At 33.3% G+C, this 27891-nt stretch overlaps 2 protein-coding genes across 4 annotated transcripts; both read right to left on the bottom strand.

Annotated features, from left to right (window-relative positions):
* Positions 1 to 605: 605 nt before the first annotated feature.
* Positions 606 to 22802, bottom strand: LOC117343686. 3 transcript variants are annotated; one of them, XM_033906147.1, is made up of 18 exons: positions 22675 to 22802; positions 21196 to 21318; positions 17157 to 17252; positions 16704 to 16799; positions 15818 to 15928; positions 14862 to 14951; positions 13826 to 13924; positions 13012 to 13104; positions 12636 to 12737; positions 12127 to 12213; positions 11251 to 11563; positions 10388 to 10567; positions 10015 to 10137; positions 9474 to 9646; positions 7273 to 7814; positions 4389 to 4406; positions 2759 to 2851; positions 606 to 1869 (listed from the first exon to the last, which is right to left on the bottom strand). In XM_033906147.1, the coding sequence occupies exons 2-18, from the start codon at positions 21297 to 21299 to the stop codon at positions 1559 to 1561; spliced, it is 2631 nt and encodes an 876-aa protein (XP_033762038.1). In that variant the 5' UTR covers positions 21300 to 21318; positions 22675 to 22802; the 3' UTR covers positions 606 to 1558. The 3 variants fall into 3 exon arrangements, with proteins under 3 accessions (XP_033762038.1, XP_033762037.1, XP_033762039.1); XM_033906146.1 differs by lacking the exons at positions 21196 to 21318; positions 22675 to 22802 and adding an exon at positions 20330 to 20835; XM_033906148.1 differs by lacking the exons at positions 4389 to 4406; positions 21196 to 21318; positions 22675 to 22802 and adding an exon at positions 20330 to 20840.
* Positions 22803 to 26482: 3680 nt separating this feature from the next.
* LOC117344263 (techylectin-5B-like) lies at positions 26483 to 27433 on the bottom strand. The gene has a single exon (XM_033906952.1). It carries the CDS (start codon positions 27135 to 27137, stop codon positions 26595 to 26597), a length of 543 nt encoding a protein of 180 aa, XP_033762843.1. The 5' UTR covers positions 27138 to 27433; the 3' UTR covers positions 26483 to 26594.
* Positions 27434 to 27891: the final 458 nt, after the last annotated feature.

Genomic DNA, 27891 nt, shown 5'->3' with positions numbered 1-27891 from the left:
ACAGTGATTACTATCAGCGATTTACCAATATCAGCTGTTAGGCAATAACTCGTGCGAGTAATTATCTAAAGTGTATTTGATCGCACTTCAAATAATTTGAAGGTCATTTTGTGAGTAATACTACATGTTATCAAATAAACGACCTTGAAAACCTAGTATTTTCCACTGTATTTGTTTCTATTACCTATCGTCTTTATTTTCACATTACATACATACATTCCATTGACATCTGCACCATACGTAACAAATAATGACTTTGAATTACCTTTCAGATTGATAACCATCTAATTCTTCTAAGTCATAAAGGCGTTTTAGACCTGGTGTCTACTCGTGGCGCCGTGCAAATAAAACATTTGACGGTATATACAGCTAGTGCACTGGCCTAAAAGAGAAGTAATATGTTGTCCTTTCTTTTAACATAAAAATTAAATAACATCGCGATGAACAAATATTAGCTATTCTATTCATTGTGTCCGATAACTTCCGAGATTGTTTATATGTTTAAAGTTTACTAATGAAATTAAACTTGGGATTAACACTTGGGTTTACTATTCAACAACCAATTGAATTTGATTTACAATGTAAAATAATGATAACACATTATATAAAACGGAACTCACTTTGCTTTTAATGATGAATAGTTTAATCCAATACAAAAAGTAGCCCAGCATGGACTTGGGATATGTATGTTTTAGCTGATATGGAGCACGGAATAAAAAGCAAAAAAAGAAAACAGCAATTTCAACTTATCCTTCTAACTTTCCAGTATATCAAATGAAGATATCTTATGCATCAAATATTCTTAACATAGACGATCATATAATTTATTATAATGCACTTTTGGTAATGGGATGTTTGACGTACACGTACGATATATACAATAGTAAACAATACTAAAAATCACTTTATAACATGATTAATGGGTTCATACATAAAGTACAACGGATTGACGTTAGGTATTTAAATACTCGTATCATTTCCATATCTTCAGAATTCTGATAATTAATGGAGATATTTCGTATTTATTAATAAAATTGATATGTTATATGCTCGTTAAAATCATTCTTCTCCATTTGAGCATAAAGCATTCAATCAATCCGGTATCAATTAAATGCAGTTCTAAAAAAGAAAATATATGCCAGATAAAATAAACATTTCGGGATTTGTATTTTTATATTGCTAGTACACACTTTGTAAACATGGTCAACTAAAGTCCGAAGTTTGTACTAAACATTTAGAATTTTAATCTTAGGTTATATCCCATAGAATATATATATATGGTTTATGTAGCACTGACTATATCTATCAATTATTCACAATACATTTTGAAAATACTGATGCTAAGTGAAATTGAATTATAGTATTGGTAACAAATTCACAATTCAGCCAACATCAATCTTATTAAGATATTATTGTCAATGCGGCTTTTGTTATAGATAAGAAAGGGATTCATCAAACTTCAGTCATTATGAATAAAGTAACCAAAAACAATTAAATTCCAATGAAAATGCTTATAACTCGTTAAATAGTCCCTCCTTTACAACAAGGATTTACTACTTCACTGGAAATCCTTCCGCGTTAATCCTCGTTTTTCTCTATTGGCCTTCAGAATGACATCAGCAAAGTACTTTTGGTTTATTTGATTGAATGATTGAACAAGCTGTTCCACTTGGTCCGGCGTAGCGACCTTTCCTCTCCATTCCCACAGAATCTCGAAGATAGTGACAACAGGGGGCTGGTTGATGCTCTTGATATCCATGATGTCCTCGTACGGCAACCCGAGCTGGGAGCCCAGCACTTGGGCAACTTGGATGTTGATTGCGCTCGAAAGAGCAAGTAAGCTCTGGTGACTTAGTATTGGAACGTCATCTGAGGCGACAAAAATCACTTCATTTAGTGTGAAGGAAAGTTAAATGTTCATTGTAACAGCGAATACCGTGTTTAGTTTAAACATTAAACAAAAGAAATACGCAAATATCAATCGATGTTTAAAGTGAGCAGCCATTTCGTCATGTAGAATTTTCATTTATAAATTATTATCAATATTGGCTACATATACCCTTTACAATAACTCATATATTTGCATGTGCATGGCAGTGACGTAATAATCGATGGTCACTGTTTCGTATTTCTATTTATCTGATTATTTACTTGGCTAATGAAAGAATAAATATTAACTCATTAGCAATGATGGTAAAAATTAGGTCAAACTTCTGGTCTGCCTGTCGATATGAATGTCTGTATGAACTAATACCAGCATTACCAGAGCAGATAGAATACTGTATAATGTAATCAACATATCGACACATTTCGGGGGGCAGTGTGAGATTGGTGTTTTTCTTAGACGAACTATAACAAATGTCGCTACGTCAAATCCATCCTAATTGGTACCAATTCCTAACAAAATTAACTTATGCCTTACCAGAACATAATAACAGGTGAGTGTATGATATCTATATGCATGAATAATTGATATCAACATTTTTTGACATGTAAACAGCATGTATCAAGTTGAATAAACACTGTTATGGAATTTTCTGACGTCATACACACAAAGAATGAGTTTCAGGACCTTTTACACACTATTTAACAATGCATCTGCCTATTGAAGGAAAAATATTGTTGGAATCAAGTAAGTTCTTGATCTTAAAACTCTTAAAACATCATTTGATTGTAAACGCCTACCCTGTGGACCATTTATTCAATAATTTAGACTTGAAGAGTGTCATAATGTCAATCCCCCAAATGACCTACTTACCAAAGATTGATCGGTACTGGATTGACGATCGGACAGACTTTGTAGAGGATCGCGTGGAGCCCCTTGACCATTGGTTGGTACGTCCAATCGTGGCTGGAAAAACATTTATTAACATTATTATCAATTTCAAAAAATGAAACTGACATTGACGTCGTTAAATACAAAAAAAAATAAACACCGTGTATGTCTGAATTTTGACAATGTCATACATAAATACCACGCCTGTCTGACTATCATTGGATTTCAGAATGATTTATATTATATGCATTCTTATATAAAACTCGACTATTTGAAGTGAAATTGATTAGCAATGTTTTGTTTCATTGCATTCCTAGCAAGGTTCAACGATAAAGAAAGAGAAAGAAAATTAACTGAAAACTGTATTTTGATGATAACCGATGAAGAAAAAAAAACTGTGTATTGTCCGATAACCAGTGCTGTTATTTATTAATCCGATTCTGGATCTAATTAACACATACACTGGTGTCCTTAACATATATTTAATACATAGTATATATTTAACACAAAAACGCTAGTCAAAGGGAAAAAAAAGTTTACACAAAACCAACACAAACAACCCCACTAGCCGTCGCCAGTAGATATGATAATTCTATCCTAATGATTTTGTCTGGTTCTTAAATACTAAATGCACCTATACAGTTTGAGCAAATTTAAAAAGTCCGTATCTGATATAACTACCACCACAAATCAAACAGCATTAGATATAAAAGGATACCATTTCGGTATAACGGAAACACATTGTTGCATTGTTGTTTGATTTCGGGATATACAAGTCTTTTGAAACAAACGTGGAAGAATGGCTATTTCAATTATGAAGCAATTACCAGTATAGATTGCAATAGAAGTAAATTGATTTGAAGCCATCGATTATTTTCCGCCAAGCTTCTGTTAAATGTTTGATGTTTTACCGTTAGTGTGTCTTTATTGGTTCAATTTAATAGAACTTTTAAGTGACACTTTTGAAGCCGATGTTTGAGAAATTTTGTTACAATACATATTCGTCCAACTAGTAAACCATTGTTGCAGTCCCAACTCTGTAGATGCATTTTATAAAAAAACATATATCATAAAAAAGCACTATTACATAAATAATATCGACGTATGTTAATAAAACATCCACCAGATGGCGTATGATTACTTATATTAAAATGGATGTAACTTTTGTTCTTACATACTTAGATACAAGAAACGAAAATCTATTCAACGTCGCATACATATTGAAAATAAGCATTAGCATACGCTTGCTATTTCTGCAATAATGTTTCTGTGAAAAGTATTTGGATTTGCTGATTGATCAAGGAAGGTCAAACCTGGGTAAATAGGTCAAGGATCACAAAAGGGGGATAAAGACAAGTATTAAACAATGTCATTAATGAATGTATAATGGGATTTGGTAGCCGTACTGTTTAAAGGGTGTTATAATTTATATCATGTAGAAGGTTGGATGATTATAAATGATGGGTAAAGGCATGGAAATATATTTTACTGTAAATACACATATATGTCAACCTAAACAGGTGGTATCTTCAGATATTTTACTTAGTACGGGATAAATGATATAATGGATTGGTTGGAAGGGAGAGGGGAGGGGGTAGAAAACATATCTTACCAAATACATTCATCATTCCTACAAAAACATTGCATAAATAATAAAATGGTCGTTAATATACTTATCAGTATCGTGGTGGAATCAATTCATTATATTATCGCATTCGTAATCATTACAAAGCAGTGGTGGAGCTTTACTTCATTAATAGCAAATTGGAATTTAACTGCATAAGAGTATCTATCAACTACCAACTAGACATGGTTTACATGAAAGAACACATTTCGTCATAGAGGTGTAACATAGTGTTATCATATACCATATATCTCACGCAGTACACTAACACACTAACGATTGAACATGTCAACACGACAAGAATTATCACAATTATGTATGAGCTCTTTTATGTAGCTGTGTATAAGTAAAACTGAAACCAATACACAGTTACCAATGTTTATCGTATACGTCGTAAATAAACAACCTCAACTTTTATCACATAATTAATGGAAGACATTTGCAAGTCAATTCTGCTAAACTATGAAAAGAAATCAGTAACTGTTATGATCGTCAATGTGCCATATGCTGCAATAGGCATCATTCTTATTTTTTAATCGGTAGACATTAATTTGAAGTTTTATAAAGAGTGATGTAATGCTTCTACATTGAATGTAATTGATCAATGAACAAAAATCTTATCTATTTCAGGATTATGTTTAGAGCAACCATAAAACTTCTGTCAATCCCTGAAATCATAAATTACCTGCGATTTCAATGGAATTTTTAAACGGCAATACATTTAACCGTTTCTTTCTGATGCTGTTCCTCGTTATAAGCTCTCTGCACCACTCCCGGGATGGGAGTGGTCGGGCTTGTTCCATCATCACGCCCCACAAATCGTCCTACATCCCATTTATATAGCACGTTTACACCGTACTGGCTTGTAAACAGTAACAGAACTGGCGTTTTATCTTTACACAAACTAACAACCTTGTAACGCTACGTTTGAATTATACTCAGTCTAAAGGTCGTATATACACATATGGTGTAAACGTCAGTGTACGGGTGGGTAGTCTGCTGCGGTACAGCATGAATGGGACCAATTAAAATATCAGGATATTTAAAGGGTCCACTGTATGCAGGTATATTACTCTGTAAAATAATAGTCTAACAATTCATCACGAAAGAGTATATATCCTCCACACAATGATATATTGTTTAAAGAAAAGTCAAACAATGATTACGAAAATCAATATATCGGTCAGGAAGTTCATTGTTTCTCTCACCGTAATTAGAAAGAAGCACGCTCAGTGTATTGTTATTTTGAAACAATGTAAACAAACTGTTCAGGTAGGAGATCTAACATTCAATATTGATCACACTGCAGTGCAATTGTGTTTAAATCACACACTCCGAATTCAATACATATCGGGAATGATTCATCAATAATTTTGGTAATAAAACCATACTAATGATAATATTTCTAACATCTATTTTAAAGATACATATTTATTATTCTTACTACAAAGGAGAGATCCTATATCAATGGTTTTGCAATTATGGTTTTCGATCATATTAAAGATTTTATGAATTATTTATATCTGTACTTTAAATTATTTATTAACTTTATCTATGAAGTAATTCGTTATTCAGAATTATAAATAACTGTCCAAATTTACTTTGCTCTTGATTATGATATATGATTCGTATTTAGCATTGAAACAAATACATGTGAACAGTAGAACAGCAGTGTTCTAACAGGTGTTGGACTTTTGTCAAGTTTTACCTTATAATACATTATCTGACGCTGATAGCCAGCTATCAACGCGTATGTCAAATCTGACTTACTGCTATTGTTATATATTTACCTGCCATGTATATACACATGGTCTCGTCTAACGCGGGCAGTAATGATTTAAGAATCATTCACATGTTAAATACCTCGACACTGTGGCAAGGTACTCAGATTCCATAAAAGAATCATTTACACAAATAAACTAATAGTGGACAACTTCAAGTGACAAAATTAAAAGCAAGCACGTCCTGGATTGAGGAAAATTGGTTTCTTAGTTAATAACACTAGGCTTATTAGAAGAAAAAACGAAGTAACATCACCTCAACTTAACGGTATTCCTTGAGAATTTCTATTATGATAATAAGATCTATTCAATACTAATCCGAATACGAATTTTTAAAGTGTACTTACTGATTGATTTTGATTTGTACAAATTACTTTGCGATAAAATTTTACTTCAAAACTATCTTGGTTCACATTCCTAAAAAGGTATATCTATAATAAGGTAAGTCAACATGCAGATTTAACATGCGTGTTATTATATGTCATTATGTATTATTATGTACTATTATATATTATTATGTGCTGTTATATATAATTATGTTTTATTATGTAATAGGAATCCGCTTAAAAATGAAACATTACTCTAGGACAGTGACCCTTATGCATGCAAGATCTGGAATTCTCGATATTCACAAAAATGTAGTATTTTTCTTGTCTTGAGATATTAAATAAGTTTTAACAATTTATGAACTCCATTAGGGTACTTAAGGTCACTCAAATGAACATGTAAACGGCAAAATGTAATATAGTTAATGCTTTTTAAGGTTTCTTAAATTCCTGTCCCCTCCCCACCCTAAACCAGTGGACAAAGAATCTGAAACAATGCCGTGTCTTACAGGAAGTAAAGGATTGGAAAGTTACAAATTGTAACTTTGAATGGTCGTTTTCCCTTTTTATTTATGAAGATGGAAAATATCAAAACTGTTACGTCAGGAAAGAAATCCTAGAAATGGTATTATTTGAGAAATTCTGTTATTTAACGTTAATATTGTTTATAAAACCATATATTCTTGTCATGGCTTGTTAGAGATAATATAATGTATATGTCAAATAATAACTGCAATGACCCATCCTTAAGTGTTTTACACTGACCTGGTCTGCTCTCAGAGTAGGATGTTTTCAGTCTTGACATGCTGACCAGGAATCGGTTCGTGTCAATGGTGACAGTGTGTAGAAACGTATCAACTCCATCAACCTTTTTGAAGAAATTTACAATTCCGACATGGCGGCCACGTGGATCCTTTCGAGGCTCAAGTGGGAAAGAGCGATAATTGTCCCGACAACTACTAGTGTAAATTATCGAGAAATAGTCATTAGGAATCTCCCTGATTTTCTGTATATTCCCATCAGTATCGAATGTGACTGTCTCATTTTCCTTCAGTCTGATATCAGTGGAGCGATTTCCTGGGATTTCGAATAGTCCTTCTTTTGCCCGGCGCCTCAATGCCCTCTTGACGAACCTCTTATCCACGATCTCTATCCAAATCTTGACAACACCGACGTGCAATAGGCTTTTGTCTAGGAAAGTGAGGATAGAACACATGTGTTCATTTCCAAGGTATAGCCTCAGCTCATCCTCAACCATCGACTTAGACTTCTTCATGAACTTCTTCTTCACTTTTCCAAGAGCGATTCTGATAAAATCAAACGAGACACTAGTATAGCTCAAATATTTACACTTACTGTTGATTATATATTAAAGATGAATAGAGATAAATGTACTACTACAAAGCAATGGGTTAGAAATAATAGAAAGATTGATTTGTATCAACACAGTACTTGGCTAAGATAATAGGTAAGAAAAACATTGGTAATAAATAGTAGTATTGTCATAATTGAACATAATCTCTATTGTGTGTAATAACCATCCACATGTCACATATATCCATGTATAACCATATTATTTGAACTTGGAAATGTAAAAAGTCGGGGAAATGATGCTTAAAAACTAATGCATGTTTATCTAATAGTTATTGATAAAATATATCTTCAATTTACTTATCAACACATTTAGTTCCTTTAATGATTAATGTTTATGTCCATTACCATTAGAAGAATCTTAATTGTGGAAAGATCACGGTTTAGGAATTATTCTGTTTTTGACATTAGTGGCAATAGTTCCACTGTGTTTTTTCATGTGTCGGTGCCAATAAAAAAAATATCTATATCTTTTTAATTAATCAATTAGAATTAATGAAATAATAAAAAAGCTTTATGTTCTGGCTGTGATGATGAAAACTAACCTTTTCAAGCATTGTGTATTCTTTTATTTGTATGTGTTGATAAATATAAATTATAGCAGTTTATTTTTACTTTTCATTAAATATGAATAACAGTTCCAATATGTATTCCACTATATTAGGAACTGTTTTATGTCATGTATCACATATTATATGATTGTTTATACATTAACCTAGTATCTATTGACGGATCACCTTATTTCATGTAATACGTTATCAAGTTCAGCTTGCCAATTCCTGCGGTGATTCGTGCTAGAGTTATCTCCCTTTAGATATATAATTTCCGTTCTTTGCGCTACTTGCCGTATAGTCTATAAGCATAACATACACAACATTTTGAAATTATGAAAATTGTTGATCTGTATCACAATATCTGAGTAACCACAGCCACTTTTTAATTTTAAACTAACCGTGAGTGTACCAGTCTATATTTCTGCATTTACATTTTTACATATTTTGTTTGTTTGACGTCGGTTCATCTGTGCCCATTTTATTAATAATTTTACTCACCATTTTTCGGTCCTAATGACCTTTATAGTGTTGATGGGCCGTTAAGAACTATCAACTAACTACCTAACTTATACTACAGATCTGATAAACTTACTACGGAAAATTTTAGTTTATACATGAGTTTGTGGTAATGTAACCCCCATCCCAATTAACATTATTGGTAACATAAAATGTTGATATCCGACGACTATATAATATATGTACATTTTGCTTTGTGCAATCCCATTAATTCTGTGTTAACTACGATTGTATTCACAGTAACATTCTAAATCACAAGACAATTATATAACATCACTAAGGCGCCGCGTTTACCTGTGTTACGTCAGCGCTCTGAATGACGTCACAGATAACCCCCAGATAACATTTTTATTTTGTTTCAATCATTTACATGTTTTGATCAAAAACAACACTCTCTAAATTGTAAAAATAGTTATTGAATGGTTGTCAGATTATATTGATTGTTAATATGACATATACGTTAACCATCGTGACATACAATAGATCTGGCAACCATTGTAATAATCAAATATATGTTGAGCGTACCCGTTAAATCTGTCGACTTGGAATGTGTAACAATTGGTTGTGGACTCGCATCTCATGGCGGATCTTTTCTGGATGATTTCCGTGTCCTCGTTACTACCGATACGGAACATGACGATCTCGGAGTCAGGATCGTCTATATCATTTATAATAGGTAAGTGCATTAGGGCTGGCTCCTGTAAATAAATGTATTAGTATTAGAGGTAGTGTGTATTTCAACATCAGTCTTGGGTTCAATTTCGGTATTATAGGAATTTGTATATCTTATTTGATTTCATATACATGTATTCTCAAACATTTGTTGGGTTATGATCAATCTGGGTGACTATATCATTAATTCATATAGCCACTTTAGGTTATAAAGTCTCAGAAATGTATATGTTCAATGAAAGAGGAACCGTACAGCAAATTCCACCTTGATTGATTGATTGATTGATTTTTGTGTGTGAACATTTCTATGACTGTTTTAGTATATTCCTACATTTTATCAAAATACTACATTAACTGATACATTGAATGTTAATGAATTTCATAAAGAACATACTTTTATGTCGACATCTTTGTCAAACTTGATAAACAGGAAGTCGGAGATGGCTATGATGGCTTGGCATTGGTCGGTACAGCAATCCTTATACCCAAACATCCGGGCTCTGTTCACCATCACAAGCTGTAAAACAGGCGTGACGATTAATATCATATTCCCATTAAAATCGGAGAACTATTTTTGACCCAAGTTAAAGAACAAAGAACAAAAAACAACATTAAATCATGATTTATCAGGGTACATGATACGAGGAGAGGGCTGGTATAGGCAAAGTCTGTTGCCCAAAGTCCCATTGTGCTTTAGCTTTAATGAAATTATCGGAAATGAACATACTAAGACAAAGTTAAGATAATTGGCGCTAGGTGGCGCTTACCCTGAATTGGACAATGACTGGTTTGTTGAAGCAATCTTTGGGGAAGTTTATTCGAACTCTGTTGTCATCCTCAGAGATATACGTGTATCCCGTCAATGGGATTTCCCTATGGTAAGCACGATATCCCGCCACGGCCACGAACGCCTGAAGAAACTTGGCTTCGAACTCCACCTGGCCATCCTGTAACACCAGAACCAATGCTGAGATGAATTACATATTTCAGATCTTGTAAGTATTGTTAATGAAATATCGACCTATGTTATCACCTAGGGAACGGAACTTTGATTTCTACACGGCGATACAGGGAAATGTCCTTTTTGGAATTTATAAACATATTTGGGCATTTATACATTGCAGGATAATACTATATGTTAATATATTACACAAATGTAGAAGACCGGCATCTGAACTGTACTTCCTGGCTGTTCAAAGAGTGTTGGTCTCAGTAAATTGCAATATGGTTTCAAACAGATATCTATCTTTGGTTTCATAATTTTCATAATTCTGATATATATCGAAAATTGGCAGGCAAAAACCCGCATGTGGACATTCTGTGAAATTGTTAGTCAACTTTGTGCGAAAATGCTAGTTGAAAACAACATCGAATTTGTTTAAATTAATTTGATTATTGACAATTTTCTATTCTTCAGTGTAGAGTTCATTTGAATAAGATACATTTTTGCATAGATTAGGTTCATCTGTTTTCCATAGCTTCATCATTTTAATTATAAAATATTAAATAGTTAAAAAAAAATGTATGTATTTGATATGAAAACAATATAAATGATCGGTATTAATTAAATATTATGAGTATTGTTTTTGGAAGGAAAACAAGTAAAATTGAAGATAATGATATCACTAACATTAAGTTCTCCTCCGACGTCCATCCATTTCGGTCCACATTTAATTTTGACCTTAATCGCAACTGTAGGTGGAAGCGCTGCCTTTGAGATTGGAAATCGCAGAGTAATCCTTTCTGAACTCTGAAACGTACTTCCGGTTATTTGAAATATGTCCGATATCATATGTTGCCCATCTTGTAACTTCAGAGAGTCTAGAATATCTTGACGGTTTTCCACAGGACATCTGATGACGTCACAGTAGGATACATTACCTAAGTGCTTACATGGTTCCAAGGCCACCACACCCTCTCCCATTTCCAATGTATCTGCGATTCTGAAAAAGGTGTATATCCACATTTAATCTTCCATCACCAAAGATTACCCAAGGAAGAAATACCATGTTATTTTAAATACTGTATATGTACATATTTTGAGGGTAATCTAATTTTTCTTATCTATCTAATTTAGTGTTTTTAGCGCTAGAAGCATTTCGCTAAATTATGATTGAGCTAATTGTAGTTTATCTACATTAGTTTCTATGGCAACCATTGTTGGTGCCCTTATTTATCATTCCGCTTATCTGTTTTAGTTGGTTTTGCGCTAATAAATGAATGTGTGTCAAATTAAGCACGTTTACAGAATAATAATGGAGGTATGATGCCCCAAATCAAAAACAATATCCTCATCTTCTTTGTATTTCGATTGAAAGTGAATGTAACATGTTCATATAGGTATCAGTATCATCTATATTGTATCCATATACAGCCCACTCATTCGAATATATACTAGTATATAATAACAGATTTCAATTCATCTTTAACTGTACTCCGTATCTTTATCTGAATTAAGTTCTTCGTACCTGATTCATGTAATAAGAACTGAAGTCGACAAACTTACCCTTTCGTTTTCCCTATTCCAAAGAAAGTATCTGTACAAAGACTTCCAACTTTAAACATCAGCTGTCTATACTCTTCTAATGAAACGCTGAAATGTCAATTTATAGTTAAAAATAATATTCTATAATGTTAATAAAATTGTATGACATTGTGTGTGTTGGTTAAATGATATTCACATATATGTACGTCCGATAATTGACATTATATTGATATAAAGACTAAAAACATGGTGTTATAGTTTACATCTATATCGGTATATAGGAAATCATATTGTGTTTTAGTGTATATATCTATACATCACGTAATTGTTATACGTAATTATATTGCTGATGTAAAATACAATAACTTGCTTGAAATGATGTAAGGACAACAATTGTTGTTTTCAACATTCTTACATACATCAATTAATCAGAAATTGATTTGAATTGTATTATATAATTATACTTGCTTCGTGAATAAATAACTGATTTTGACGTTAAATATAATTTTGTTAAAATACCGAAAACATACTGATTTGTTCCTTGTGTGATGATGATTGATATTTCTGTCAAAAATCCGGATATGCTGTTTTGTATCATGCTTCTTCTTTGACCAGCCTGGTCATTTTCATATCTGAAATGAACCTTGAATTATTATATAGGAAACAAATCTCTGCGTTTCTATTTGATATGTTTACCTCCATAAGATATATGATACGTATATATACATCTGTGAGATCTATACTTATTAGGTTAAAAGGAACATGGATAAGAATTACAGAAGAACGGCGTACACAGAACCGTAATCAATAAAGATTAGGGCAATATATTAAATGTAAAAATTACAGAAGGACTTACCAAAACGTACAAGGAGTAGGAATAGTAATATCATGTGTATGTATACTCACTTAAGCCTCTTTAAAAGGACTTTTGCGCTCCTCATCAATCCAAGAACTCCAGACAAGAAGCTGGAGTATACATTTCTTGCGCCAGGCAGAAAGCTGTTAAAACATAAAACAATACAATTTAGTTATTTATAAATGTTGATATCTTAACGTTATTCTAAAGGGTTTGAGATATATCATTTATTATATATATATAGTTATTATGTAATATTTCAATTTCTACTCAAGTTGGACTCAATGAAACTACCAAACTTAATCTGTTTCATTTGCTCATGAATTTGACCAGATTAACACTGATCAGTGCGTATGAATACATGGTTAAAATTCTTCCGCGGGACGATTTCACTTTTTCTACATTGTTGTTATAAACATGGAATAATTATTAAAATTATCAAATTTATTATGTATTCTTGTATTTTATGAAAGACCAGATATGCTAAATTCTTCTATTTTGACAAAATAATGCTATTTTTAATCCTAATATTGCTGACTCTTTTACTCGATTGACTAGACATGCACAATCCGGAACTCCTCGGAGTTTTCCGCATTTGGACTTGCACAAGCTTCGAGACATTAATATCTAGACCGACTTTTTTATTCGAAAAAAAAAAGAATTGAAATATAAGGATTGAATCTTGATTTGGTCGATTTCATGGGGTCATGAATTGAGTTGCTCTTGAGACAAATTCAACATGAACTGCTTCGCAGTTCATTAAATTTGTCTCAAGAGCAATTAAATTCATGACCCCATGAAATCGACCAAATCAAGATTCAATCCTTAAATATATTGGCCGTACATAATGTTAACTGTACTTACTCGATCTCTCTGTCCAGACAATTATATCTGCAGTGCATGCTCATAGCGTAGAACAGTCCATGTACCGGTCTCAACATTGGGAGGATGTTCAACTGAAACCTACAAAACATACGTGTTTATATAGCATAATAGCATTTTTAGTATTATAGCATAATAGTATTTTTAGTATTAATGCAAAATAGCATTTTAGTATTATAACACAAAAGCATTTTTAGTGTTAAAGCACAATAGCATTTTTAGTATTATAACACAATAGCATTTTTAGTATTATAGCATAATAGTATTTTTAGTATTATAGCAAAATAGCATTTTTAGTTTTATAACACAATAGCATTTTTAGTATTATAGCACAATAGCATTTTTAGTATTATAGCAAAATAGCATTTTTAGTATTATAGCATAATAGCATTTTAAGTATTATAGCATAATAACATTTTAAGTATCATAGTATAATAACATTTTTAGTATTATAGCAAAATAGCATTTTTAGTAATGGCGTTTAGTTTATATATGACACATGAAATCGATGGCGTTAACATTTGTAGTACAGAAGTATCTATCCGGGAAACGAAAAGAACATTGGATTCAACAATTATCTGGCATTGATTTGATGAAACATTTATGTCTTTCCCCCATAGACTTGTTATGATAAAAATCATTCGGCAGTACCTATAAAACATATAAATACAATTCATCATCAATTTCTTTTCACGAAGCTAGTATGAAATGCTATGTCATTACTAAGTCTTTCTCTCGTTACCGTGTCAACATAAATGTCATTAAAAAAATGTGTATCAATCAATAGTTATTATTTCCATAGTGATTGATATATAGCTAAACGATATCGATTACGTTTAAATCAATAATCCTAGATTAAATGTCAATGTATTTTTCCAAAAATGAATTATATCAGTATATTCATATAGACTCCTTGGGTCTTGTTTGATCAAGTATCAATTGTATAATGTATTTTGTTATAGGTATGTTGTTATTTACATTACCTCTGAAAGATATTGCGATTTTGGCCTTGCCTTACCTCTGTAGGAAAAGTGACATGACTTCCCCGAACAAAGAGGCAAGGTCTGTTGCTAGCTCCATTAGTTCTGAAAGGATCTCTTGTCTTCGTCTATTAATTAATAACAACCACCTCTTAGCAACACCAACGAGTATAAAATCCAAACAATGATTAATCAATAAATAATTAAATATAAAGAAATAATAACCGAGAACTTCACATTCATCTACACATTTTTTAAATATTACACTTACTATTAATCGCCATTTAGCGCGAAAATCACCACCCCGCGCATTATTTTATGATTTTTTTTTAAGGTGGTATTTATGGAACATGATGAAAAAGAAAAATGCTTGGAAATAACCACCATATCCCCTTTATGAAAGAATCATATAATATACATGAAATTATACCAATCACAAATGTTAACCACACATCAAAAACATTTTCTATAAGTTGAATGTATGTATATTTTTGTATTCTTATTCCAAACTTTTCCAGTTCGTTGCATGACCGTCTTCAATCGCTTTACATAATCATGAACATAATAATTCAACTGTTGCTATCATACATATGTATCATCACCGGATCATTACATGACATTCATCTGTAATATGAAATGATTAATCGTTCGAAAACATATACAGTAAACTTAAAACCAATTTACTTTGTGTCGTTAAAAATGTTAAACTTCAAAATATTGATAATATGTTCAGGAGCATGGTCTTTTTAAGGACCTTACCGACGTATATATATTCCTGGTGGTAGTTTTGATGTGTATTACTTTCATGATAAATACAACTTATAAAGTTTGGAAATGATAAGGGGAAATGACGACCCTTAATTATGATATATGTAGATATAGAATGTGTTATAATGTAAATCTCATAGAGGGGGTATGATAATATGAATGATCATTTGTATGGGTTTTTTTTTTGATAGAGTATGAAAGACTGAAGGCATAAGAAAGAACATACTCTTTCCTGGTAGGTTCTTTCACGTTATTCCAGATTTCCAAACATCCGTGAAACAACATCTGTAACCCATTGATGTCTTTTGAAAATGATTCCACATCGTTGTCGTCATAGCTAAAACATAACAATATAAAGCACCTTGTTATATAAATAGTATATGTAGTATGTAGATTTTACGTCTACATCACACAATAACACAGCATTCGTTACATCATTTAATGTTTTGCAATTTTCTCCAGAATCGATATCCTAAGAATAGATTGACATAATCACGACTTGCTATCCACATGTTTGAGGAATTGAACATAAAGACAAATTGTTAGAGTGTTTGGAAGTGTGATGTGAATATAAACCCTGCTATTTATATAAACAAATAACGGTATAATATTTTGCTCCCGAAAAATACAGAAAATAACAATAGGCAAGCGAAGCGTAAATCTAACTCAAAATCGTTTTAACGAAATTGAATAAATGTTAAAATCATTTAAATTTAATTGTGTAGAAAGGTATGATTTAGGTATTAAAAACCAAACAGAAAGGTGGTCGGAATTGCATGGAAACATAAGAGAAAACTGCCAGGAGAACAAGACCACGCGTTCTGGAATGCTAAGCGTCGTCGGCTTCATCAAATACAAGTGCAGTAGAATACGATTTGTACATACATTTCTAACTGATTTAATACCACGTAAATCGATCACTTCCTGATTTAGATTTACGAATATATACATAAGTATGTATACTTATGTATGTGAGTTTTATCTATGTTTCCCTCTTACCATCTATCTCTATAAATATACAAGCCCGTATAACATATGCTATATCAATATGATATTATCATATACTGTACTGTAAGACTACAATCAATTCAAATGAAGATCTGTAAACATACTTTTCTTTGTCTCTGACGTTTATACGAGTTCGTCCAGTCACGTCGATGGCATCAGTGAGAATCTTTTTCAGCCTCGTTACATCTTCAAAATCTGGACTGAAGGAGCAAAATTGACATAATTAAAATGTCATTTCAAATGACAATACAACAGAGCTGGATAACCAAACATGACATGACGGGGAACCGTTACTCAAAGAAACAGACTAAGCCCACAATAAATCAATTAATATTGGCTGTTTGGAAAATAAACTTGGTAATTCGGACTATGTAACTGTAGACAGCGATATGGATTATTTGTCTTGTTTCGAATTTTGTGAGGCTATTAAATCAAACAGGTAAACATACGAAAGTGACGGATTTCTTTTCAAAATAGTGTCCTTAAAGTTTTTTTTTATTTATTGAAACAAGGTTTACCAAGCAATGGATACATTGTCTAAATGTATTGAGACTTACTTTTCCTTTTTCACAAGAGAGCACCTTTCTTTCCACAGGCGGTCGATGTCAACCTTAACCCGATTTAAATCCCGTTTTGTCACCCCAAATATGGTACTGTAAACATGCAAAACGTGAGAATTGTCAACATAGTTTTACAATGATGTGTTACGGGAATGGATTTTACGAGTTATGTACCTTCGGTTGAGAGTTGTGTCCCTTAGTAGAAGTATGCATTTGTATATTTATGAAAGTATTTTGTTTAATTATAGCTGAAATATTGATTGTGAGTGTGAATCTATGTTATCAGAATGTACAATATATGTAGTATGAGTGTATGTATTTATTTTGGTAATGTGTGCGAGTGATTATGATTGTTTCTACCACAATACCCTGTGTTATTCAACTCTCAGACCATCAGTTCATCATTACAGCTGTTGATTAACAATCTGTTTATACCACATACCACACGTGGTATAAACTCTGTACGCATTTTGATTGGCTAACACGGCACACAAGCTGCAATTGTTATTGACGTCATCAATAATCAAATGACGTCACATCACCGGGTCCCGGACGTCACCGGTACACTTTATTTGCATACTCGAAATTATACTTGGCCACGTTTCCCTTTGATTCAAGCCGATATTATTGTGGTAGAAACAGGTCACACGACTCGAAATTGTTGGATATGGAATTTATTTCACACTCGTAAGTTATTTTTTAAAAGTTGCGAAAAACACTCGCTAAAGCTCGTGTCTTTTGTAACTTTTAAAAAATAACTTACTCGTGTGAAATAAATTCCATATCCAACAACCACTCGTTGTGTAACCTCTATGTATTTAATATTGAAAACAGTGTATGCTAATATATGTGCACCATTTTGAATGGAAAAGTGTGTAAGTCTACATATGTGAATGTAACTAGTATGTGTGGGAGTAAGGATGAAGATATAACAGCCATTGTCTGATAGTTCATTAGTTGCAATTTGGTTGTATACTTCTCTTATACCTTTACAGAAGCTACTGGCTGGTATACTTTTTGATACTTTGTAATTTATAGTTTGGGGTAATACAAATATTGTGTTACTGAGGAAGTTGGTTTCATTCTGTGCTGCTGTAAATATTTGTTGTTATTACTGTATATTGCAAATGATGGACCTGTATATACACGTAGTTTGGTTTTTTATGTTCAAAACACGGTACTATAAAGTATAATCAAGAACCTTGGTTGAATGTAAAATCGAACCGTGACAGATGTAACCCTAGTTGTTATATTTGCCGAGTGCGTATGTAAAACACAAACTAAAAAAAAAACTTCACTGTTAATTTGATTTGAGTATTAAATCAATATCTTAAACAGATATGAAGTTACGAAAACCATTCCTCGGCAGAAACCATACTGGACAATGTGTTGCAAACAAGCGGACAGCTATATATATTTCAGCGGTAACATAAGTAAGTCTTCTACTAGATTATGATAGCGCTAATTGTCATTTCTGTAAATTGTGGTCCAATATCATCGGATCACAAATAAATATCTCATATAATCAGAACAACAACAAACTAATGATATCCTCAGAACAATACAAACATAGTATCTCATAAAAAAAAAACTTAAAACGAAAACGAATATCATCTCACTAACAACAAACTTCTCATATCATCAAAACAGCAACAAAAATTTGATATCTTCAGAATAACAGCAAACATATCATATTATCAAAACAATAACCAACATCTAATATTATCTCACCAACAACGAACATCTCAAATCATCAAAACAATACAATACGTCATCAAAACAACTTAAAACGAAAACAAATATCATCGGAACAGTACCAAACGGCTTATATCATTGAACAACGACAAACATCTAATATCATATGAACAAGAACAAACGTCCACTATCACTAGAACAACAGCAAACATATTACGGTACGCGTAAACGATTCAGTAAATATCCAATCATGATCTTAAAACTGCACCATTCAAATGTACGGTATAAGAAAATGATATCGGCATGTATGCTTTACATACACCAATTTTGTATTCAGTGACCCTATAATACATACTCTCGTGACCAGTAAGGGGTTGTATTCTGTGACCCTATAATACATACTCTCGTGACCAGTAAGGGGTTGTATTCTGTGACCCTATAATACATACTCTCGTGACCAGTAAGGGGTTGTATTCTGTGACCCTATAATACATACTCTCGTGACCAGTAAGGGGTTGTATTCTGTGACCCTATAATACAAACTCTCGTGACCAGTAAGGGGTTGTATTCTGTGACCCTATAATACATACTCTCGTGACCAGTAAGGGGTTGTATTCTGTGACCCTATAATACATACTCTCGTGACCAGTAAGGGGTTGTATTCTGTGACCCTATAATACATACTCTCGTGACCAGTAAGGGGTTGTATTCTGTGACCCTATAATACATACTCTCGTGACCAGTAAGGGGTTGTATTCTGTGACCCTATAATACATACTCTCGTGACCAGTAAGGGATTGTATTCTGTGACCCTATAATACATACTCTCGTGACCAGTAAGGGATTGTATTCTGTGACCCTATAATACATACTCTCGTGACCAGTAAGGGGTTGTATTCTGTGACCCTATAATACATACTCTCGTGACCAGTAAGGGATTGTATTCTGTGACCCTATAATACATACTCTCGTGACCAGTAAGGGGTTGTATTCTGTGACCCTATAATACATACTCTCGTGACCAGTAAGGGGTTGTATTCTGTGACCCTATAATACATACTCTCGTGATCAGTAAGGGATTGTATTCGATTCCTAAAGAAGCAAAGAGAAAGTATTGGCAGTTCCACCTAAATAAGTGCAGGGATGTGATATACCCCCGATGACTTTGTGGTCCGTAATGCCACGAAGGGGATTTCAGCAACTTTATTATTTAGTCCAAAATTGATATCGCACAAGGATGTATACAAGGTCATATAAGATAATAGGTTATGTATATTATTAATGTATATCTAACTAAATTGAATATAGTTTTCCAATTCCCAACTGGATGATTATTATTCCACGTTCAAACAAAACAAGCATACAAGATTATTAATGAATTTCCGTTGAATATATACAAATATGTCGGAAATGAACCACGGAAGTTAATTTCTGGTACGTCCTTACCATTTTAATACATATGAATACAAAGTTACCTTTTGCTGCCCCTACTAGAACAGCTCGTCGGTCGTAATGACTCGTCACAACTCGGAGTATTTCTATTATCCACTTGGAATACTGCGTAATTGTATTCGGACTCCATCTTCCTTTTTCACCATTGCTAAACGTTGTATGACTTATTACTCCAATGCCCAATTACACAAACTAATGATAAAGATACTCATTTGTGTTTGTATCTAAACATTCACACCACAAATGAAATACGGAATAACTTTCCGGAACGACAAAGCAGTCCGAGATGGCATTCCAAGGAATTTCCAGATATCATGTCACCATTTTACTGTGATTCTATCGGTACAGTACTGTTACATTTAAATGAATCCGACCTTAACCTTGCCAAGTACAAATTACCTATGTGCGGAGATTAGTCATTGGCAGTACTGCAATACCTTCGCTTTAGGTGTGTGGTATCAGAAAACTTAATCTGATTAGGGAGAAAAACAACTGGTATTGTTGTATCTTCACTGCGTGCTATACTATATACCAGGCGAAGGATTACGTTCCATATAGGTGGGGCTAAAGGAACCGTATTCGACATATACGTATCTATATCTTAATTCATATATAAAACTATTCCGCCTTTTGTAAACATCAGCTGATCTTTATCGAGCCAAATAATTTTTTTTGTTCTGGTAATTTTTATTCTGCGAACATGTTTCTCATTTACGGAGTTATCATATTCAAATTTTATTTCTCTTTTATTTCAAGACCTAAACGAAAACAACAGAGAAAGCTGTAAAATAAATTACAATAAATATAAATTTGTATGCACACAAATAGTTTTCCCCGAACGCAAAGTGATATGGGATATATATATAAGTTATAACCGTTGTGTATTTACCTTCTCCGTTTGGATTTCACCCACTCGTTCCTGTAACTAAGACCATCGGGTTTATTGGTCTTAAACTGGACCTTCTTGATGATTGGACTTCCTTCTTCTGGCATTGTTTAAACTTCAGCTTACCTTCATTGATCAATACAAAACAATATAATTTGGTGCATAGGTTTCTTTTTATCGATACCTCATTAAAATATTCACTATCATATATATATATTGTACTGTCCTAATGAAACAAAGGTCAGCGTTACAAATTTTATTTTTAATTATATTATTTGATATACCTATGGATAATCAATTTTCAATTTTACGGGCGATGTAATTGACAAAGATATCGACTGTATACCAACCATCCTGAAGATATACGGTTATCTGATCTGAATCGAAATGTGCTTTATTTATTTGATGTTATTCTCCTTTTACAAACGAGTTCCACTCAAAATGAATTACTGTAATAGGTAAACATGTTCTAATTTGGTAGACAATGCACTGGAAAAGTAGTAAAAATGATTTTACTATGATTTATTCAGTGTTCCTTAAAATATAATGGAGGTAGATATTAATTAGACAAATATACATGTATTACGTATTACGTGTAATGTAGCATATACCCTTAAGTGAAACACATTAGGTAGTAAATTCGGTGTGGTATTGTTATTGGTCAACTTTCTAATTATGAAAGATAAAATCAAAATATACATGTCACAGTCATTTTAACATTCTAAATGATGATATATTATTGTTATTTACATGTACATGAAATCTGGATTATGCAGGAACAGTATTGATATTATTTCATAGTCTTATTCAAACATTGTCACCTTTCTTTGGGTTTGATGATTTGTCTGGGATCACGGCCGGAGTATGTCAGGCCAAATTGTCATTTATTTACAGAGCTGTCTCTCAAGTATCTAATAAAATTATATGTTTTATTGAATATCTTACAAAAATGTGAGACATCGTATATAATATATATATAATATATATTATAAAAAAAAACTAAGTAGCATATTATCTTGCAATATTTGAGTACGAGATTTATTCAGAATGGCTTAGCAGCTGAATCAACTGGCAGCAATTTCAATACATCCAATACGTGTAATAGATAGCATTGTATGTTTCGTATTCATTTCCATCCTTTTCAGTGAATTCATGTATCATTCTCATTTAAGTATTGTTGTGTAGATTTCACTCTTTGGTACAAGACGTTAAACTATGTGTTACAGCTGATTATTGTTAGTAACAATAAAATAAGTATTGTTTCTACGTAATCCACTTCACCACATCAGTGACTATTAAAATAACATTTCTAGTCAGATAGCCAATCGTTGCAATTAATGTCCAGGTTTTACATTTACACTTGTTAAGGTCATAAACTAACATTGCACTTAAGTAAAGGTGCGTCAAATAGAATGTAAAGGTTAAGGTAATTTTGAAACAACTCAACCGTAATAAGTTTTAAAATCAAATTCAGTTACTTACTTTCTTTGGATCGAGTTTCATTTTGTTAAAATATTTAAATCCAAATTAATCCATTTGTTGAATTTGAAAGGTCCTTATTCGTAAACACACATTGCTCTCGCCATTGTAAGGGGTTGCTACGAGAGTCCGATATTTAGGAGATTAATAGAACCACAGGCTAGCATTTATTAATCGTATAATCTTAATTCGTGATTTACCTAACACGTGACCAACCATAAGCAGGATGTATTTATAGACGTTATGGACAGACACATATATATGCGTATATGCATATATATATTTTTATCCTGCAACTGCCAACGCATTGTCGGAATACACCTACCGTATATATTTTTGCTGTATACGGCAGTGACGGAAAACAGCTGTATTTTTTCACGTGCATGAATTCGACTAGACGGAACTACTTTTGAATGACCCACACCTTGAACTTTGGTCTCGGTTAAAAAAAAAAAATCGCATTACACACATGTCATAAATATCATCTTGCTTTATTTTTATTTGTAAAAATTGTTTGTTCATGTCGAAAGCATCATGTTTCAGGATTTAGATTATATCTGTAATATATCTAGTCAATATATATTCCGCTGATCTGCTTTGTGACGTTTTTGACGTCGTCGTGACGTCTGCTCTTAACTTAACGTCACCGCTGTCAACAAACAAACAACAACAACAAGTAAACAAACAACCTACGCCAATATGTCTGAGGAACAAATTGAAGATGACGACAATTTCAAAATGGATGTTAGTCAGCAAACTTTTGAATTGCTCTGTGATATAATTGATATAGAGCCTGACATGCCAAGAGAAGTATCATTAGATCTAAATCATGAACCTGCTGTTGAATATGTGAACAATGAACCGACACCCTCTGTCAGTCAAACTGTAAAATTAGATAGCGTCAATGTTACACCTCCAGAGACTCAGCGGCTGAACTTAGTAGAAATACCAAATGAATATGACCCTCAGTTAATGACTGCTATCAATATGGTCGATGATGATAGCATTAACCCCCATATGGATGACATACATGGGCACTCGGACATGAATGACGTCAACAACACCGCTATACCAGAACCCTATTTGCCGTCACCACCCAAAACAACTCGAGATAATGAACAATTTGTAAACATCGATATGAAAGAAATAGAAAGTTTCATTGAAAACCAAAAGAATGAAAATACCAAGAAAAAAACATTGCATGATATCGCTCTTGTCAAGAAATTTTTAGCTATGAAAAACGAGTCGAGAGACTTACACAACATTCCACATGATGAATTAGATTCATTATTGGCCAACTTTGTTATTGCAGTCCGAGAAAAGGACGGCTGGGAATATGAACCTACCTCTCTCAGATCTATTATAGGCAGTGTAGACAGAAAATTACAGAGACAAAAATACGGTCACAAAATCATGAATGGGAATCCCAACGAATTCTGTCATTGTCGGCAAAACAAAAACAGCTGAAAAAACAAGGATAGGGTAACAAAGTAAACAAGTCGGATCCTATTACGGACGACGAAATAAATATTTTATATCGCAAAAACATTTTAGGGAAATCATCACCAGAGGCTCTATTGAACACTGTGTGGCTTAACAATTCCATACATTTTGGCCTTAGAGGGGTCAGCGAGCACTACAATTTAAGATGGGGCGATGTCACTCTTATTTAGAGTTGAATGAAAGACAGACAAAAACGCGAACGGGTGTTAACATATGTGACACGAGGGAAACTACACCAAAAATGTTCTCAAATGGAGGCGAAAATGACCCGGTACAAATGTACAAAGTATATTCAGAAAACCGCTCAGAAGGCTTCTCTGGAAAGGACGATCCGTTTTATATAGCCCCCAGGACAATTCCACTGACAGACGGGCGTTCTGTTAAATGGTTCATAAAACAGTAAATCGGGGAAAAGAAACTAGGCAGTCTCATGAAAACAATGGCAATAAAGAGAAAACTTGATCCACATAAGAAACTCACAAACCACAGTGCGCGTAAACATCTTATTCAAAAATTAAGAAATGAAAACATACCGCCAACCGACATTATGCAAATAAGTGGGCACAAAAATGTCCAATCCATCATTAATTAGAGTGCCATCACTGAGAATCAACAAAGAAACTACTCCAATATACTATCTACCCACCACAGTTTAAACACGTGTCCAAATCCTTGTCCAGAAAGTTCTAATTCCTCAAATGTTAACGTTAATCCGGTAACAAACAACACACTATCACAGATGTCAATGAACTCCATGTTCTATGGGGCAGTACTGAATGTCCAGAATCTGAATGTCTATATGTCAGGGAATTAATTATATCCCTCCATGACTTGAATACATGTTGGAAATTGCTATGTTCATTTTTCTTTCTGTCAAGTTAATTTCAGTGAGATGAAGAAATCATTGGCTCAGCTGAAAATGTCGGGAACTATATTTTTACCGCGGAATACTTTAAAGCGTACGTCATCTAACCTAGTTTCACTTCAACAGCTGATCGCATATTGTCATGCGCCAGGGAGCGTCAGAAAGCAACATTGTTCATGCGAACATTTTAGGAACATCTTTAAATTAAATGTTAAATGTCGATGAGTGGTGCAGGATAAATAGAATACATGGTCAGTGTCTTAAAATATAAGCTGTATTTTGGCTCGGGACAGAAAGACAAAAGTGGCTCGCCAAGGCTCGCCACTTTTGTCTTTCTTTACCCTCGCCAAAATACAGCTTATATTTTAAGACACTGACCATGTATTCTCTCTCTCTCTCTCTCTCTCTCTCTCTCTCTCTCTCTCTCTCTCTCTCTCTCTCTCTCTATATATATATATATATATAAGCAAGTATATGCAAGTACAAACAACTCATTCAAGAATAAAATACATAGCATTGTTTTATTGATTTCTTCCAATAGTATCCTACACTTTAATCACGTGTTATTGTTTAATTCATGTTAAGAAACACATTTGAATATACATTAAGGTAAATAATATCATTTAAAAACATGCATTTGTGTGTATGTATTTCACTTAGTAAAAATGTTTCCAAATCTATTTCTCTTGCAATCGATGAATAAGAATGATCAATGTATATCTTCTAAACGGCACTTATTGTATGTCACGTGACCATTTTGATCATTTCGTTGCATCGTCATAGACAATATATTATATAAATTATCTGATATACGTTTTAGTTCAATTCTAATATTAGTATGTGAAGAGATGTATATAGATAAAAGTACGCAATTGACAACGAAATGCGGAAGCGGAAGCTTTATAAGGGTTCAATGAATTTCATACAATATAAGCACGAGTATAAGTTTCTATTTCTCTCCGATTCATCTCCCTAATAATCCTGTCTGTAACCATCAATACATTGTATGCCAAAAGAAAGAGCCAGGCGAATATGTTTACTTCCGAGCAATAGTGTGAAGTAATTAATTAATGACAGTATTTTTGCACATATGTATTTATGGTGTAGGTATAATGCACTGAAAACAGGCCAACAGACTGATAAATAATATTAAACGTGATTTCATAAAATTCCCTGTATCTCAAAAGTAAAATCATCTAAACTACAAGCACGGGGTTCCAATAAAACATTCCAGCTGCATGCATGTTCAAAAGTTTGATTATTACTACAATTTGGATAGGAATATCTGTGGAATTATTGAGGCAGTCAGTTCCCTTGTCGAGACTCAAACACGATGGGGTTAAAGAGAATATAAAGTGCAAAACAGAACCATATTTAAAAGGTTCATAGACACACCACACTGTGTATTGTATTATGTCTAAATTATTCATACAATTTACAAAAAAAAAATAAAAAAAAAATACGTACATTACGACGTTGCACTAGAAGTATTACAACACGTACAAGTATATGATTATCTATGTAATATGCATCATTGTTTTTTAAATCCATGCTTTCAAAATGAAGTTGGACGTATCATCATCTTCGACGATTTCAAAGTTTCAAAACGTTTGGTGTCGAATTCGTACCAGGACATGGCTTTGCTGTCTTCGCTTGTTGACGGCATGTACGGTCCATTCAAGTTGACTCTGTGGCAGTCGTCGAACCACCATCCAGCTTGGTTGTTTTGTGCACAGTTACCAGAAATTCCGTCATTATCGTGATCTGCCGTGCTGAATGGTTTAAGGTTATGTTCAGTCATGGAATTATAGACATTCCCTGAAAATCCAGACAATGTCAGAGTGTAGTTTTCACTTTCAGATGCAACTAGAAAAACCGAATACTCTGCATATATTGATGAACCAGTGGCATTTTCTATTTCTATACGAAGTGTGTATGATTCTGAGGAAGTTAGCAGGAACAAATTCTCATTCCCAATCCAGTATTCACCATACGGAGAACCGAATCCTCGTTTGTATTCCTCCCAAGTTTTGTTGAAGTCCTGGCTTCCATCAAATCTAGTCTGTATGACTGTCCATCCACCGCCCAATGTGTCCATGTCACAAAACACATCAGTCGTGGCCAAGTCGCTGGTTGTTATAGTGTAGACATCTCAAGGACTTCCCGCCGGTAGAAAGTGACACATCCCGATATCACTAGAAATGTACAGGTCTCCATACGAGATACTGTTTGGTGGCATAAATCTGCACATATGATCGCTATCATTCACCACAAAAGCATCACAGTTGCTATGGTGACACATCAGAGCACATGTCATCCTCTCTGTCACAGATGGAATCCTAGAGGGCGTTGGAATGTAAGTATTTTGTGTTTTAACTTTATATAACGAACCGCTAACTTCGGAAATAGTGATCACTAAAGCAACAATAAGAAGATCCATTGAGATTTGATGAGTAACCTGCCTTACAACACTGATGTGTGTGATCCTTGAAGCAACCAGCAAAGCGCAGGACAAAACTAACTTATATACGTGCAGCCTCTGGACCTATCAAAGATTTTCATTTCTTTTTAAAGATCAATATAATGCAATATGAATTTCGTCGTTATATTGTTCCTGTTACTCAACAGATGCACACACGTTTGACTACTACTCAAAACATTCACGAAGGCTCAAATGTTGCATTATTAAAATAAAGGTTGTGAACATTGGTCTAGTTAAAGACAAATCGATTACCCGAGACTTCATAAAAGGAAAAAATGCTTCTTTCAGCTTAAATCCCATGGTATGTAAAACAGATTCTCAACCGGTTATCGTTTAAATAATACTAATAAATCATTTGGGTATAAATACA

The sequence above is a fragment of the Pecten maximus genome, chromosome 15 (genome assembly GCF_902652985.1).
Source record: "Pecten maximus chromosome 15, xPecMax1.1, whole genome shotgun sequence".
Classification (NCBI taxonomy): Eukaryota; Metazoa; Mollusca; class Bivalvia; order Pectinida; family Pectinidae; genus Pecten; species Pecten maximus.
This window is presented reverse-complemented; position numbering and strand designations above follow the sequence as displayed.